At 44.5% G+C, this 18,315-nt stretch overlaps 1 protein-coding gene across 43 annotated transcripts in view; it reads right to left on the reverse strand.

The window, feature by feature from the left end:
- The window catches only part of PUM2 (pumilio RNA binding family member 2), a 59,525-nt gene extending 46,190 nt beyond the window's left edge, over nt 1-13,335 (reverse strand). For 12 of the 43 annotated variants that reach the window (XM_083495484.1, XM_083495481.1, XM_083495479.1 and 9 more), the window contains exon 1: nt 13,005-13,295. Coding sequence is in view for 27 of the 43 variants with exons in the window: in XM_083495452.1 (XP_083351578.1) it covers nt 3,275-3,598 (324 nt within the window). In the remaining 16 variants the exon portion in view is untranslated. Of the gene's footprint in view, nt 1-3,274; nt 3,638-12,025; nt 12,789-12,971 lie in introns of those variants that run through there. The other 31 variants (XM_083495490.1, XM_083495482.1, XM_083495466.1 and 28 more) reach the window with 14 other exon arrangements.
- Between the last annotated feature and the right edge of the window lie 4,980 nt (nt 13,336-18,315).

Here is an 18,315-nt window from a genome sequence, read left to right on the forward strand (position 1 = left end):
ATTAGTATACAGAAACAGGGTTACATACAAAAATATTGCAGTGCAACTGCTGTAACCCACCTCATGGTCAAGCGTGGATATCTAATCATCATCATAATCTACTGGAAGAAACAATTACAGCACCCTAGTTTGTAACTAAATAACTTTACACTAATGAGGAACATAATCCAAACTTTCTAGTTGTGAAACCCACATGGTTTCCCTAGAGTTTGCATAGGTTTAGACACTTAGGAGCTAATTTTGAGATTCAGGATTACTGTTTAGAGTCATGCATGGACACTTCATTTGAATACCTTACAGAAGCACTGGCCATATTACTGGGCAGAATTTCTGATGATTGATTTATTTTTTTAACTTGTGAAGCGTGGTCAACACTGTCCATACATTCTAATTTTTACTTGATGATGTGCCATTAACACAACTTTCAAAATCAGATTTTTGATCCTGGTTTTACATAAAAGCATGTTTTAACAGAGGGGTTAGATAGAGGTTCATAATTTGTTTTATGGGTGACAGCCAACATTATTCACCCTCACAGAAGACCCACTTAAATCACAAAACTAATGTTGACTTATCACTCTATGTCTACTGCATCCAAGACAGACATGAACGCTGAAAACTAACTACAGTGGTACCTTGGTTTGCAACTGCTTTGGATTACAATCGTTTTGGATTACAGCCACGCCAAACCCAGAAGTGTGTGTCCCTTTTTTTGGATTTCAACCCTTTTTTATTATTACAGTACAACCAATTGGGGGGGGGGGGAGGCCCCATTGGCAAAAGCACACCTTAGGTTACAACCTGTTTTGGTTTACAACCAGACCTCCGGAATGGATTATGGATGTAAACCAAGATACCACTGCACAATGCTAGGACCCAGCTCAATAAAAAAAAAATAAGACCACTAAACAGATCCATGCAAGAAAGTTTTACCCCAGACTACAATCACCTTTATATAGTGAAAACAACAAATGAATATTAAAAATAATAAACTTTTCTTAACTTGGTTAGGAAAAATCAGAGCAAGACAGAACCTTTTAAAACCAAGGATTCTTAGAAAGACTGCATTCCAAAGGTATGCATCAGTATGCAGGAAAAAATTCTTTGATAAGTCAATTATTTCCCTCTTTGTCTTCTCTTGAAACACTAAATTCAGAATCAACTTTGTGTCCTTGGTTACCATGTCATGTTCCAGAAAGCATGGTGCCTTTTGCACTCTCTTTATTCTAAATATTTCCAGCACTCTGCAAGAAGCAAACAATTTGCATACCAAAGGAAAAGCCAAAAGCATGTTACAGTAATGAGAATAAATAGGAATTGTGATCTGCAGGACTATAGAACAGTAATTCATTCTATCTGCTAAGTTTACTTAAGTAACCAGAGAGCTGGTAAGGAACCTTAGAGCCAAGGCTGGAATGTGGCCCCTCTACTTGACCCTTGGAAATCTCCCCAGGAAACCTCACCAGTTCCACTTCACACCAAACATTTCTGCCTAGCTGGAATGTGTCCTTGAACTCCAATACTGCCTTTTGCTTCTCTGGATGGAGGACAGAGCAGTGTGCGAAGCACCTTGCCCCCTGTGCAAGGGCAAAATGTACATTTATTGCTCTACATACTTTTGCCTCAAGACATGCCCACCACTGAAAAATGGCCCTCGGAAGTTTGTCTAGAAGGGAATGTGATCCTAGAGAACAATCCATTCTGATCTCTATAAAGCTCTTCATAGGAAATAATTTATATAAGATATCCTATTCGGAAGTGTAGTTGTTCATGTGGTCGTAGATGTTTCTGCAGGAACCACGCAATTACAATGGAAAAAACAATTTCCTCTACAGCAAGAAAGTTGAAGATGAGTACCCCAGAGTTATCCAGCCAGAACAGACCTATCAGGTATTAGCAAAGAAACTCTTTTAGGAGTAAAAAAGGTAAAGGGACCCCTGACCATTAGGTCTAGTCGTGGCCGACTCTGGGGTTGCAGCGCTCATCTCGCTTTATTGGCCGAGGGAGCCGCCGTACAGCTTCCGGGTCATGTGGCCAGCATGACTAACCCGCTTCTGGCAAACCAGAGCAGCACACGGAAATGCCATTTACCTTCCCGCCAGAGCGGTACCTATTTATCTACTTGCACTTTGACGTGCTTTCGAACTGCTAGGTTGGCAGGAGCAGGGACCGAGCAACGGGAGCTCACCCCGTTGCGGGGATTCAAACCGCCGACCTTCTGATCAGCAAGTCCTAGGCTCTGTGGTTTAACCCACAGCGCCACCCGCGTCCCTTCTTTTAGGAGTATAATCCTGAATTTAAAGAAAAACTTATTCACATCTTGAGTAGGTAAACTCAAAGCAGCAGCAGCAAGCTGTGCTTGAATTGCTCCAGAGACTAAAGGAATCTCTCTAAAATGCCAACTACAATAAATGTGGCATGCTGAAACAAAGTACTAGAAAGGGTGTCATTCAACTAAGTTTTATGCAGGTACAGCCACTGAATTTAATGAACATGATTAAAGGTAAATCCAGAGTTCAGTGTACAGATCATGTGGCTGTAGTCTACATGTTATGCTGTACCACAGGAGTGGTGGGCTTGGGGCTCTCCAGACTACATTTCCAATGGCCTCAGTCAGTATAGCCAATGGTCAGGGATGACGGGAGTAGGCCCAACAATATGTGGAGGGTTCCCTACCCCTGCTGTACACATAGAACTCTAAATAAAAACGTCAGTCCAACTTACAGACATCAGGGTAGGCAGATGCAACCCCAGATGTGGCATCGCAAGTCTCCAAAGCATTAGAAAAATAACATTCAACAGGATGCAAGATTGTGTACAATAAGCTTATAATGTAGGTGTTATTACTGAGATTCAGTGAATCAGCAACAGTTAGCCATGGCTAAGTATCATGCAATGGAAATTAATCATGATCAATTTATTCTGTACTGAATGTAGGATATAAGTGTAACAGGCAAGATTACATGCAAAATTCATTTTTAATGTCATCCTGTCACTTTTCTTTGGTTTCTCAAGATGAACCACTTGGTACCACCTATCCACCTGCCATGAAATCTAATACTTTAAAAACTACTAAAAGTATCCCTGAGGGGGAAAATACTAGGTACTTTCATATTAATGTGTATCACGCCTTAAGCCAGTTACACTGAGAAGTTTAACTTCCAACAGCATGATTAAATGCTGTGCTTATGATAAATTAACCTATACATATCTTTCTGAAAGATATGAGTTAAGGGGGGGGGAACTATAAGCAAAACACAAATAAGCTACCTACCGAATGATCTACATGAATGCTATCTCCTGTGGGCCGACGGTGCTTACTGAAGTAGCCACTCAGTTGCTCACCAGCCTGCCTCTGGAAGACATATCCAACTGTGGCATCGTCCTGAGACCATCCACTGAAGGGTACCTGGACACTGGAAGCACCTGACACTGCAGATGTAGGGATGGAGTGAGGATTGGTTCCACCTGAACTGGGCCCTGAAGTTGTTCCACCTACTGTTCCAGCTGAGGTAACCCCTTGTTCAACCCCTCTGGTTTCCTGACCAATGTTCACATGCATCATTCCTCTGGTCTCCTGCCAGGACACTTCATTCATACCTAGGAGGACACATGTAATTTCATACCATGTAGAAACCTAAAAAGAAAAAGGATTGATAACGTAAAAGGCTTTCCACAGAAGGAGCGTAAAATATGCAGTTCTTATAATTAGGATTTCAAAACTAAAAATCCAAACTATAAGGAACAGGGAGTTTGCTCTGAAACACTGGCTTCTCTTTGGAAGCTCAACACAAAAGTCTGGCGTCACCCTAGAAACAGGTATAGGCAAACTCGGCCATCCATGTTTTGGGACTACAACTCCCATCATCCCTAGCTAACAGGACCAGTGGTCAGGAATGATGGGAACTGTAGTCTCAAAACACATGGAGAGCCAACTTTGCCTATGCCTGCCCTAGAATATGTAAGGTAATATACTAAAAATGTTCTAATCCAGCTGCCTGTCAATCTTTTAACCAATGCTTTTTGGGTGGGGGGTACTTAAGGGTATGCAGTACCAACCTTTTTTTCCTAGAAGAAAAGCACTAGTTAAAAGTAGGGCACTTACTGTAACAACTTCATGGTGAGTACCGGTACCTTTTTTCTAGAAGAAAAGCAGTGCTTTTAACTATTCTTCCAACAAGCCATACCTTTCAAATCAGGAACTCAAAGTAGTTACTCATACACCATGTATCAATAAATGAAAATTAAACCTTGCTCTCCTGTCTGCATAGGAGCCTAAGAGCACTAAACGATTGGCATGCCAGTTAACTACAGTGGTACCTCAGGTTAAGAACTTAATTTGTTCTGGAGGTCCGTTCTTGACCTGAAACTGTTCTTAACCTGAAGCACCATTTTAGCTAATGGGGCCTCCCGCTGCTGCTGGGCCACCGCCGTGTGATTTTTGTTCTTATCCTGAAGCAAAGTTCTTAACCCGAGGTACTATTTCTAGGTTAGCTGAGCCTGTAACCTGAAGCGTATGTAACCTGAAGAACCACTGTACTGACCTTGGTTACATAGTTCATAAAGCCGTAACACTGATGAATTGGTCTGCTGCCTACTTAGTGCAACAACAAAACTGGCTTCTGCAACAGATGTCGTTGCTTTATTTGTTTCGAATTATTTTCTTTTAAATTTTGTAACTATAGTTTGTTCAAAGATAAAAGTCAAGAAGCGGGCTGTATTCAAAGAAGCAGAGTTTCATTGATGCAGTGGCACTTCTATTTCCACTCCCCACACCACGCTACAAAAAACCTACTTTGAAGAGTCCACAAATCCCCCTGAGCCAATTCTGAGGGCGGGAGGGTCTGCAGAGGAGATGTGTATGTGCAATGGGAGCCTTGGATACTGCCCACTGTTCAGTAAAGCACTCATCTTTATACAAATCTTTATTCCAAATGGTCTAAAATTTTCAGAAATGACTGATTTTTTTTAAGGAGTAATAAAATTACCTTTTTATTTTATTTGATCTCACACAAAACAAATGTGAAAGTAAGAGGATAGGGAACATGTAGATCTCCTTTTTCTGGAATTACTAAAAGGGAACCGCGATAGACCAAAATTAATAAAAAGACACCTATAGAAAAATCCTAGAAATCCATGCTTAGTGATTTAGACCGAGGGTAGGCAACTACCAGCCTGCAGGTCAAATCTGACCTATGGTATACAGTGGAACCTCGGAAGCCGAACGCCTGTAAACTCAAATGTTTCGGCTCCCAAACAATCAAAAAAACGGAAGCGATTGTTCTGTTTTTCAAATGATTTTAGGAAGCCAAAAGTCCGGTGTGGCTTCTGATTGGCTGCAGGATGCTCCTGCAGCCAATCGGAAGGCACACCTTGGAAGTCAAATATTTTGGAAGTCGAGCGGACTTCCGGAACAGATTCCGTTTGACTTCCAAGGTACATCTGTATATGGATCTGGCCAACAGTCTTTTCTACCAAGTAACTATTAGGATTAACAAAAGCTGTGGAAACTACCAATTTATGACTAATCCCATGGCATGCAAATTATTTCACCACTAAAAGTTCCATCCTATTTCGGCAGACCTCTTGCAGAGTTGTTCCTACCATCAAGAAATTTCTACTCATGTTAAACTGAAATCTACCCTCCTATAACTTAAGTCCATTATAGTTAGTTCTGTACTATAGGGCAGCAGAAAACAAGTCTTTGTCTCTTGTGCTATCATCATGTTCTCTTTCAAATAAACATACCCTGTTATTTCAACTTTTCTTCAAAGGACATTTTCTGATCTTCCTAACCACCTCTAAGCCCATTACAATTTATTTACATCCATCTTCAAATGCAGTGCCCAAGACTGGAGGATTACAAATGAGGTCAGAATAAAGTGCAGCCACTTCAAGACTTGGAAATTATAGTTCTATTAAAACAGCCTAAAAATAGCATCAGCCTTTTATGCAGCCCCACATGTTGACTTATGTTTAGCTTGTGATCAAATACAATCCTGAAATCCATTTCACATGCATTATCCTCAAGTCTGGTACTCAATATTCTGCACCTGCTTATTTGATCTTCTTTTGTGTAATAGCAAAATTTTGCATTGATTTCTGTTGATTTTCCTGGAAAGTCTCAGTCCAGATTCACATTAATTCTGAATTTTATTCCTTTCCTCTGTGGTGTCACCTATCCCTACCAGCAGGGTCATCTGCTGCAAATATGATCAGGATCCTTCCACCTGTTCATCTAAGTCACTGCTGTTTAAGTTCCATAAAATGTTGACGAGTTTCGATTTCATAAAATGTTTAGGTTTCATTAAAATGTAGACAAGTACCAGGACTGAGCTCTCACTCAAAATTCTCCCTCCAGTTTTTTTCTGGCACGGAGTACTCAAGAGACTAGTTTTCCAACAATATCATTATCTAACTCACATTTACCCAGTTTCCTAACTAAAATGTAACGAGAGAAATATACATTACATCCAGTTTGCCAACACCCTTTAAGCTAATAAAGAGAAAAATGCAGTTTGTGTGGCAGAATTTATTATTGTTAAACCTATGCCACCTTTTACAAACCACTACATTATTAACAAGGCACTTATTAGTTAATGGCTTTATAATTTACTCTAATATCTTCCCTGATATCAAATTCAGACTGGTTTGTGGTTTCCCAGATTCTCTTCTCCAACCACCCCTTTCTTAAACTATCTCAATCTCCAGGATTTTGGCAACTCACATTATTAGAATTTATCATATATGGCAGAAAGAAGTTCTAAGAGTGCATCAACAAATTATTTTATTAGTCCATGATGCAATTATCTTACCCAGATCAAGGGTTCAACTGGCTCAACATTTTGTCCCCGACAGTGGCCATCATATGCTCCTGGGAAACTCACAAGCTGGGCATGACAACAAGCAGCTCCTGCAAGCTCAACCCAGCCACTAGCCCCTATTGTTTGTCACCTAGCACCTAGAACTTAAATGTTGGTAGTTATTTTGGGCTAAACCATGTCTTTTCATGCTACATTAACAAGCCTACCCTCCTTCCACTTCCCCATCCTCCTAACGCAAAGCCAAGAGGCGTTGGGAAGCTTTTGCTTCCATTTTTAGCTCATTTCAACTGTCAACTCCAGTGCCATTCTAACTAGGAAGTATAGTTACCATTATCTATTGTCGTAGTTTAAACAATTCAGCTTCACAAACTACAGTGTAAAGTTGGCTTATTTTAACCTAACTCCACATTGTTAAGAGTTTGAAGAAAGGAAAAGGAAATGCACACGTGTGAAGGGGGCTCAGCTTGTTCACATAGCACTAAACAAGGGCTAGTGCTAAATCCATTATTAGGATCAGCCTACTTGTTGAGTTTTTATCACAACTATTGTACTTTCCATTCAAGTGTTGAAGACTACTTGTTTCTGTTTGCATTGTCTCAAGTTCTTTTCCAGAAGGGAGCAGTGTCACCTACTCAAGGAAAACACTCATTCCCAAATGCAGGCAAGCCTCTCCATTGGCAAAGCCCAGGCACTAGAATCCAACCACTGTTACTGCCAGCCAAAGACTCAAGCACTTTTGCCTTATCAGATCACAGCACAGATAAATGAAGCTGACTGAACTGTCATTGCACACAAGACATTGCACTACAATCCAAAGGGGTTTATTGCCAGAGTCACTGAAATATCTCACCTCCATAGAGAGTTGGAAGGCCAGGAAAGAGTACTGGCAGAACACTGAATTGGCACCACTCAGCTTTCTTGTTTCCTCAAAACACCTACTACTTGTGTGCCCAGGTCAGGGTGTTCCAGCTACAGGCTGTTTGCCTATTATTATCTCCACAGGTCCTCTCCCAATGGAACAAGACCTACCAACACACAGTACCACAAAGGAGATCCATGTCATTATGGTCAACTGTAAGCAGGATGCTCCCAGCTGTTCCTCTATGATATGTTTTCCAAGCAGGCTCCTCACAGGTTATGTGCAAAAGTTATGTCAAAAGTGAATATATTCCTAAATGGAGTGTCATAAAGGTGCTAGTGCTATGACTTTCCCATGTGCATTGTTCCTTTCTTATTCGGGATTGGTAGCTAGGGGCACCTTTTCCATCCCCAGATGCAATCTAGCTTCAGCTGGACTCAGGGTGGGACACGTAGCTTGTTATTACCAGTGGCCAGAGTAAGAGATCCTCTACTCTCTGATCAATCAGGTTCCCAGGACTGCAAGGGTGCTGTGGGGTAAGTGCTGATACAAGGGTGTATAGAAGCACCCAGTTTAGAAGGGGAAAGCATCAGTCAAAAGGTGTACGGGACTATTCAGTGCTCATGCATATTGGTTCAGATGTTCCTGTATGTCAAAGTCCCTTTCCTTTTCTAGTGATACCTGGATTTGAATACAGTATCTCCTGCATGTGAAATTTCAGCTGCTTTACCAGGGCTCCTCTTGAAACCTACAGGAACCTGGTGTTCATAACTGGGTCTTGACATTGGCAGCCCAATGATATCTGTTTCCTGCCTGCTGGCTGATCAGGCAGGCACTGTTCTGTAATTTTTGAAGAACTGCCTCAATTTGAAGGAGCTTCCTCTTGTGTCTGTAACATGACTGTTGCTAGACAAAGCATGTAAACAGTGAGGGAGCCATTTTCTCCCCTATCCCCACCAGGAGCTACTGCTCCAATCTCCTTTTTCCCAACCCCATGTGGCAGGAGTGAAAAACCTATGGCCTTCAAGATGATGTTGGACTGCAACTCCAAATAATCCCTGACCACTGGTTGCACTGACTAGGTCCGATGGAAGTTGCAGTCCAACAACATCTGGAAAGCCAGATTTCCCACCACTGCCCAATGCAGTGAATTGCTGCAGATGTCTGCTATCAGTGTGTGGTTGTGGCATACCATGGTTTCTGTCTTGGTTCCTCCTGTTCCCCCTTTGGCAAATATTTATTTTCTCCCACAGTGTGTCTTGAATCCTGGGAGCGAGGAGGGACACGAGTCCTTTCTGCAGATCTCCCGCCAATGGGACAATGCAGGTACTATACTCAGCAGCCTGTCCTTCATTCCCCTTGTGTGTGGCTAAATGCAATTATTTTGAGCAGTATGAAACATAATGAGACCCAAACACCTGGCTGAGGAGGAATGGTGACATCAGTGTGTATGGATTGGTAGAAGACTGTCCTGAGACATGTATCACCATCAGTGCACTGACTCCCTCAATCATAAGAGTGGTATGGGGGTCAATACTACAACAACCCATGATTAGTGGATACTGGCAATATTGCCATAGACAAAATATTGCTCAATTGTATGTTATTCCATGGTGCATTTTCCAGAGCAGTTTTTTCCTCTCTCATGTATGGGGCTGACCCCATGTAAGATGCAACGGTAGCTGCACCAACATAGCAATGACTGCTCACTCTCACTCCCCAGCATGAGAGGCATATAGGATCACACCCTGAAAATAGTTTTTCAATGTGGACTAGAGAATATGCCATGTTTCCTATAAAGCTTAATCCAGAAAACAGCAAGCATGAGGATGTTTCCACAAGAGGCCTTTCCCACTCTATTCCAAAAAAGCCATTTCCCAGACTGAGAACAGTATGCAACAATATAAGTGAACACTGGTACAATGTGGCAATTCCATGCTATCGTGGATGGTTCCTAATGAGGCTTTCTGAGGGGCTCATGAGATTTCAAAGGAAGATGGAAGGGAAGTCCTTTTGCTTGAGCATCCTTATACTTGAGCTTCTCCACATATATTGGTGTTAAGTTTAGGAAACATCTACAGAGACATTAAGTGCCACCCATCTAGTTCAGATGTTTATGGAACAAACTAGAGAAGCTTTGGGCTATGGGCCAATCTTGGCCAGTGAGGCCATTTTGCCCAAACCAAACCTACCAATTTACATTATTTATGACATCACATAATGGGCAGAGATAATTTCTAAATCAAGAAGGCGTTTGCTAAAACAAAGAAAACAAACATCCGTTTTAGCAAGGGATTTCACTGCAAACACATTCCCTGCTAAAACAAAGGCTCCTCCACTCTCCATTTTTGCAGGAAATTCCTCCCCCGCTGAGAGGGGAGAAAACAGTCCATTGTAGGCATGGCCTGCCCATTTCAAAGTTGCTGCAGCAACAGTAAAATTTTAGGCTCTTGGTGCTGTTTGCTTTGCCCCTGGACAGACAGGCTGCTCCTCAAGTGTGTAGTATCAACTGTTCCCTTTCTTGCTGCTCATTTCTGAATAGTTGCTTTTGCCTTCTGCATACTGTGCATTCCTTGGGGCAGCCAGTCAGTTGGCACTCTCTCACTCTTGCCTCTCGGTGTGCACCAGAAGCATGAAGGACTCAAAAAGTATGCATATGTATTTGGGAAGGAAATTAGAAAAGCACCCAGGTAAGCTCCTTTCAGTCTCTTCCATTGTTTCCTGTGGCAAAGCAGTGGGCAGAAGGCACAGAGGTTCCTTCATTCCAGGAGCTGAAATGTTAGAGGCCTTCTGAGAAAGCCGCCTCACTGTCTCCAGAAGAATTTTTTTTTTTGCATATAGGTCATAAACCCCTTTCTGATTCAGCAGCACTTTGCAAGTTGTTTTGAAGTCTGTACTTCAAAGCACCTTGAACATGACCTCATCATGACATTTGATTGAGAGGTGGGTGGCCCCACCCACCTGTCAAATTTGTCCCACAGGGTTGATTCTGATAAGGATCTGTCCCATGGAGCCAAAAAGATTCACCACCTGCCAAAGAATCAAAGCTATTTATTTATTTTAAAATATTTCTTTTAAACTCTGGAATTTTACCTTCCTATACAGTATCACTGATCTGGAATTGGGAGGAAAACTATTCTCAAAACTCATTACAGTGTTAAATACACTAGAACATATGCTTGTTTATCATGCTTAATAAAAATGAACAGGCTGTCAATTAGCCCTCCTCAATATACAACAGAAATATATAATGCACTGATAGGTCTGAAAAGTTGCATGCTCCAATATAATTTGCTGCAGAGGAAGTCAACACTTAAACTCACATACCCTACCTAAAAAACTGTTTCCTTAAAGACTAAAAGGGGGGAAACGCTGTATGTGAAACCACATTTACCAGAATGTATAATCAAATGTCAGTTACTCATTTCATGCAAACTGCTTCCTCACACAGATACTATATTTACATTTTTTCCTAAGGCACATTATTCAAACCGTCTACTGAACAAGAGAAAATCTGCCTGTATGACCACCACGTGTCTTGCATATCCGACTCTTTCCCTTTTTTCTACTTAGCATCCTACCATACCTCCAATAACCAAACTTGTTCACAGTTCCCCCACACTAGTTCCTGTTTTGCTGACTTCTCTTGCGGCCTTCACCACACTTCTCGCTGATCCTCCCACAGAGACGTGCTAAGTTTTTCTTCCCCAGACACCAAAATAAGTTCACCTCACAAATTCTTCCTAACTAGACTAATTTCCAAGTCACCATGTTCCAGATTCCCTGTGGCATCTCTTTGGCTGGCCTTTCAACAAATCCCAAGGACTCACACTTTAAGCCACATGGATGCTTCCAGCAGACCCAAACACCTTCTCAAGTGTCTTCCAATCAAGAGAATCCCATCAATTTGTAACCTATTTCCTCACCTGGAATCATGTGTACACTATACAAGGGGCATCCAGACTCTTTCTTCTACAGGGGGAACTGACAATAGGCATCAAACCAACAACCCACAGAACCAGGATTACTATGTCAATGAATGTTTTAAGACATACTGTGCAATAAGTCATAAATAAGTCTTTGCACACCCTTCCCTAGAGCCAGTGTAACAGAAGAATGTTCCTGTTTACCATCTCCACTTCTTTAGTTGCCATTTCCCTTCTGTGCACCCTTTTGTTACATCTCTCTCCTTTCTCAGGTTACCAATCCATCAAATACAGTCCCCTGGCTGGAAGGGACCAACACCACAACAAGCACCCACCCACAATACCCACTTTCCGTAAAACACCCCACGGTTCAGAGCCTCCTCGTTACTACCTTAGTCCCACAGCAGAAGGCTCACCAAATTAGGCTGAGCGTGTCAGACCAGTTTCTGCAGGCAAAGATTTAACCTTTTTGCTTCGTGCTCTTTGCTGTGGTTAACAGTCCTTTGGCTGGCACCTCCAAAAAAACCCTCTCGCCTCTTTGCAGAACCACAATAGCAGGCCTTCAAACACGATTGGGGGGGGCAAACCTACACAAACCCTATTCATTCGCCTAACCCTCTCTGTTAAAGAGGAGAAACTGAAATCCTTCTCCCCCACCCCCCAATACCAAAAACAGGGGGGGAAATCCCTCTAACAACCCCCCCTCTTTCACAACACACTGCCCCACCCACTTCCAAAATTATCTTTCTCGCCTGTCCCGCGCTCCCCGCTTGGCAGAGACGAAGCAAAACGAGACGTTTTAAAACGGAGAGGGCGAAACAAAACAAGCAGGAGACGCGGCTGCCCGGATCAGGACACGGCAGCCCGCCCGCCGTGCAGACGTCGTCCTCAGCACCATATTGACTCCTTCCTCTCTTTGCTTCCAAGCAAGCAAGCAAGCACCACACCCACACAGGCGCCCTCCTTTCTTCTCCTCCTCCTCCTCCTCTCTTTCTACCCCGCTTTTCCCTATGGCTTCCCCGCCGCCTCCAGCAGCGAGGGCCTGCCCGACGGGCCTAGTGCTCGCCAACACAAAGGGAGGGCCGGAGAAAGAGGTTGGTGTGGGGGGGGGGTGGAGACAGAGGGCACCGAAGACGTGCGCTCAGGCCCGGAGCAGCTGCAGCAGCGGCCTCTTCTCCTTGTCTGTCTTGTGTCCCCCCCCCAAAAAAAAATACTCCAATCCCCGGGTCTGAAACAATAGGACGTGGGTGAGCGACCGTGCGACGGGCGAGGATAATAATGGACTCGCCCTCCTGCTCCTCCCTCAATCGCGCTCCCCCCCGCCGCCGTTCCATGGGCCGTTCCATCCCCTCCCCCACCCACCTCATCCCATCGCCTCAGCAGCCGAATACTCACGGGCTAGTGTGCCTGTAACGGACACACGGGGGGGGGGGGGCGGGCTCCCTCCTCCTTCTCCTCTTCCTCCTCCTCCTTCCTCCGGGTACACCTTCACCTATAATTACCCAGCCACCCCGACGCCTTCCCGCCTCCCCCTCCTCCTCCTCCCCCCGCCGCCGCCGTCGTGGTCCCTCCCCCTCCTCCACCCTCGCCGCCGTGAGGGAGACTCACAACAACATGGCGAGCGACTGAGAGAAAGAGAGGGACGGGCATACACAGCAGCAACGGCGGCGGCAACGGCAACGCGCTACGGCGCATGCGCGCCGCCGGCCCGTCCGTCCGTCCGTCGACGCCGGGAGGGAGGGAGGGAAGGAGGAAAGAGAGCGTATCGGGAGCCGCGTGCGTCGCCGCCCAACCTGCGCGGCGCGCGCTTTGCGCCTGCGCACAAGGTGCGAAAGGGGAGGGGAGGAGGAACGGCCTCCCAAGCACAAAGGCATTGTAAAACCAAAGAGGTGGTGAAAACGAGCCGGTGCTCAATACTTCCGGTTCTCTGTGGGCACGTCCAGCGGGCATTCTCGTCCGCGTTCCCAGGTCCCGTTGCAAATCCTAGTGTTAGGAGGAACTCCCCCTAGGGTCATCTAGTCCAGCCTCCTGAAATGCAGGAATCTCTGCTAAAGCACCCATGACAGGCGGCCATCCACCCTCTCCGAGGAAGCAGAGTCCGCCACCTCGCAATGGCAACCGTTCAAATGCGTGGGAACGATTTGGGGGGCGGGGAGGCGGGGACTCCAGCAAATGCAATGGCACCTTCTCAGTTGCGGTTCTTTGAAACCGTCATGCTCAAAACCAGCACCGAAACCGCTCATGGGGACTGGCCCATTCATCAGGCAAGGTGAGGCGACTGCCTCGGGCGGCAGCGTCCCTAGAGACGGCAGATCCAATGCTGCCTCTACAGCTGGCCTCCTCCGTCCGTTGTTCCCATTGTGCAGCAAGCCCACAACTGGTGTTCAGAGATATGCTTCCTCTGAACATTTAACTCTCATGGCTCTTAGGAGAAGTTTCCATGGATGGAGCTAGTGTAGACAGAATGACTTTAGCAGGGCAGGGGTGTGTGGCCCGCAGTACACACACACTTTCCAGAGGCAACAGACGCCACTGTTTCCATATAGCTATGATATTTAGGTCACAGTCAAGGTCACAACCCACCTCTGTTTCCTTGATGATGAGATCTGAAATATACTCAGAGTCGAGAGTGGATTTCATGCTCTTTATTTTCAACTCAGTACATAAGATCTGTACAGCCACTTCCGTTTCATTAACTAATGAAGTCAAGGTTTGTGGTTGGTGCAAATCGTAAACTGCTGACAATATATGAGTGTACTACAAACATCGTAGCAAATGGATTCTTTCTCATCTGGTTGTCTTCAGCAAGTGACAAAGTTTGTGATACAAATCATATTGGTCTGGCTGGCCTATCCTCTCTAGATTGAATGAGTCAACGCTGTTCCGATCCCATAAAAAAAAAATCATTGCATATTACAGCCAGCTCTTTATCAGGTGGATAGCGCAACAGCTTCTGGGGTCTGTAATAAATTCTTAAAGAGAGCTCAGGTGCCCTTTCTAGAGAAGCTCCTCAGTGCTGCTTCAAGCAAGCAAGAGGGATTGTTGGTAAGTTAGGCAAAAAAATTGCTGCAATGGTTGCTGCAGCAACTCCACAGAGGTTTTCCTCTGAGGTGCGATCTCAGGCACAGGAACTATGTACCTTAATTCATAGTATCATACAGTTGGAAGGGACCCTGAGGATCATCTACCCCAACCCCGCACAATATAGGAATATGCAGCTTTCCGATACGGGGATCAAACCTGCAACCTTGGCGTTATCAGCATGTAACCAACTGAGCTTGCTTTTATTTTGTACATCACAGGGTGTAATCCATGTGCCTCTGCTATATATTCCCCGAATGTCATTTCTGGTAGGAAAAAAAGAGCACTTATTCAAGCCCTGGAATTGCCAGGTAGGGATTCTATGTCTGAAACTCAAGAGAGCTGCTACCAATGAATACTGAGCTAGACAAACTGTTCCTTGGTGTCCCTCCAGCATTGCTTTACTCCAGGGGTCAGCAACCTAAGGCCTATGGGCCAGAAGCAGCCCGCAGAGGTTGTTTGACCGGCCCATGAGCCACCCCCGAACCAAGCCGCCCACTCGCGCACTGCGCTAAACCAGAGCAGCATGGTGCAGGGACTCGTTTGCACAGTGCAAACGAGTGTCTTCGCAGACACCGGAAATCACGGGCAAGCAGGATCCAGCCACAAAGGGATCTCCACGGGACCAATGTGGCCCAGGCAAGATAAACCTTGCCGACCCCTGCATTACTCAAACATCTGATTTGTTTAAAGCAGACATTTCCCCCTCTTCCAGTGTCTTCTTTTCTTACTTTACTCAAAGTTCTCCATCTTCCATCTCTCAGCTGCATCATGTGAGAGAGATAAAGGATGCTGAGCACTTTTACATTACATAGTGCTTTACTCAAACCTCTGCCATTGTTTAAATCTGTCATTTACCTCCCTCCCGGCAGATATTTTAAAACTTGTCTTTCCCCCTCTTAGTACCCCACCCTCCTCACTCTCATGTCATTGTGCAACCTGCCTTCTCTTTTCCTCCCCTCTCTCCAGCCCCGACTGGGGAGAGTTGTGATGCAGCGCTACAGAACTTCCAAGGGGAGCTGCGTGGTGACAGCCTTGCATTTTTATGTATGTAGGAAAATAAGTCATATCATTATCTATGAAATAGTGAGTCAGCATTTGACAGAACAAATTGTCAGATGTGGTGGTGGTGTTGATTAAATGGTGGAAGAGTTCCTAATGTGGCTGCCGTTATCGCTAAGCAGCTGTCTTTATCTTGGTCACAGCGAGAACAAACGTGCATTCCTATTCCAGGACTCTACAGAAGAAACGCAAGAGGACAAAATTTAAAAATGTGAAACCAAACCTTATGTCATATGATGTTGTACACAAAATCTGCCCTTCTTCCCTTATGGGGTATCCAAGAGCCCCTATAGAGTCCTTAAGTGGCTTCCCTATCAGTAGGAGAAAATAACAGAGGCCAACCAGAGAATATTGAGAAGCAAAGCAGCTAGCAAGCCTGATCTTTATTAAAGCTGTTGCAACAGGGTGTTTCCCTCACACACAGGAGAAAGGAGGAGGACCCAGAAGAAAGGTGTGCCTGATCTTATATAGACATTTTAAATTCCCTGCCCTGGAGCTCAAGACCACCCCTCCATATATCATACATACATCACAGAAGGGGTGTAACCCAAGACCACCTCCCACAAACATCTTACCTACCGTACTTCACAGAAAAGGTGATCTACAACAGAAATTTGAGTGTTGTTGTTTTTCTTGTCTGCCAGGTTATCTGATACAGTAATGCCTTATCTGATTGCCTTTCCTGGTAGTCTGCCCATTCCTTTGAGATGGTGATTACCCAATTCCTGAGACAATGGGAAGGTTCCCTCACCCCCTCCCTCCTTGCAGAGAAAACATTTGGTCAGTTGGGGAGTCAAAATGGTTTCAGGATGGTCTTCCTGTGCTGCTCCAGACATGTGGTCCACATATCTATGTACGCGCTTGGTTGGTACATTTATGAACATTTATTATATATAGAAGACCTTAAATTTTTTTCTTACAATGAGAATAGAAGGAAAGTCATAGAGCTGCAGGAGCACAAGGTGGGTGACAGCAGATGAACTTGTGCACAATAGGCATGGTGGAATGAACAAGGAAAGTTAGAAAGCCTTACATGTAAGGGGAAAGCATTGGAGCCAATACAGAAGCCAACATTGGCCCAATAAAAAGTTATAAATAAAAGCGGACCTATATTCCCACTCAGGTATGAAACTTACTGGGTAAAGGGGGAATCCCTTTTTCAGCCTAACCTACCTCGCAGGCTGTTCCAAATATAAAAACCATGTATTATACACTATTTATTTAGTATTACCTTTATATCCCACCTTACCTCCAAGGAGCTCAAAGAGGTGCACATGATTCCCCACCAAATATATCCTTACAACAACCCTGTGAAAGACTGTAACTGGCCCAGTAAACTTCAGGGCTGACTGGGAATTTGAACTCTAGTCTCCCAGGTCTTAATCCAGTGCTCTTACCACTACACCACAGTGGCTCTTTTGGAAAATATTTTTTGGTGAGAAAATACTGCTGAGCAACAGGCCAAACGGGCCCAGAAGAGGTTGTCTCCCTCTCACTGGAGTCTACGGCTGCTTGGGAGGAGTCCAGAAGGAGAGGGCTAGAGAGGGATGGAGGGCCCAGGGGCTACTCCCAGCAACATCTAGGGCAGATTAGCCTAGATGAACTTTGTTGTGTTTTGACTTTTGTGAGTAAAAGCTGATTGCACTTCACGCCTCAAGTCCGTTTCCTGACCTATGGATAAAACTGCATTCCTGACAGCCCCTTGACACTGATAGCGGAGATAGCACATAAGCAACACAGCTAAGAGTCATTGATAGCCTTATCCTCCAGGAATTTGTCTAACCCTCTTTGGACGCCTTCCAAGCTGGTGGCCATCATTACTTATTGTAGAAGCCATCCAAGTTGGTGACCATCATCCCTGACCTCTGGCTAGGGCTGATGGGCATTGGGAATCCAGTAATGTCTGAAAGGCCATGAGTTCTGTTTTAACTAAATAGGCATGCCTGTGCGCCTTTAATTTGAAGCTATATGTGACACACACATAGTACAGCGGTACCTCGGGTTACATACGCTTTAGGTTACATACGCTTCAGGTTACAGACTCCGCTAACCCAGAAATAGTACCTCGGGTTAAGAACTTTGCTTCACGATGAGAACAGAAATCGTGCTCCGGCGGCGCGGCAGCAGCAGGAGGCCCCATTAGCTAAAGTGGTGCTTCAGGTTAAGAACAGTTTCAGGTTAGGAACGGACCTCCGGAATGAATTAAGTACTTAACCCGAGGTACCACTGTATATGACACACACATAGTAGTCACGTTTTGTAAAATCTGGTTGCTTTACTGGTTGAAGACCAGTAGATGGCAACAGGTGGTTGGTACAAAGGGAGTTTAGCTGCAACCACAGAATCTCTATGGGATGTACTGATGCTTTTTTAAAAACTACAACAACAAAACCTGAGATAGCTGTTTTTAAAATGCGGAATGCCTATCCTTTTAGGTTTTGGCCATGCCCTCATTAAAAGGTGCAAAAGGTCATAAACAGATAAAGATCACATGCAAGTCACTGACTTCATTCAGAGCCATAATGATGTTCAAATAATCCCCATGCAAAATGATAAGCTCACA

The sequence above is a fragment of the Podarcis liolepis genome, assembly GCF_965112155.1.
Source record: "Podarcis liolepis genome assembly, chromosome: 3".
NCBI lineage: Eukaryota > Metazoa > Chordata > Lepidosauria > Squamata > Lacertidae > Podarcis > Podarcis liolepis.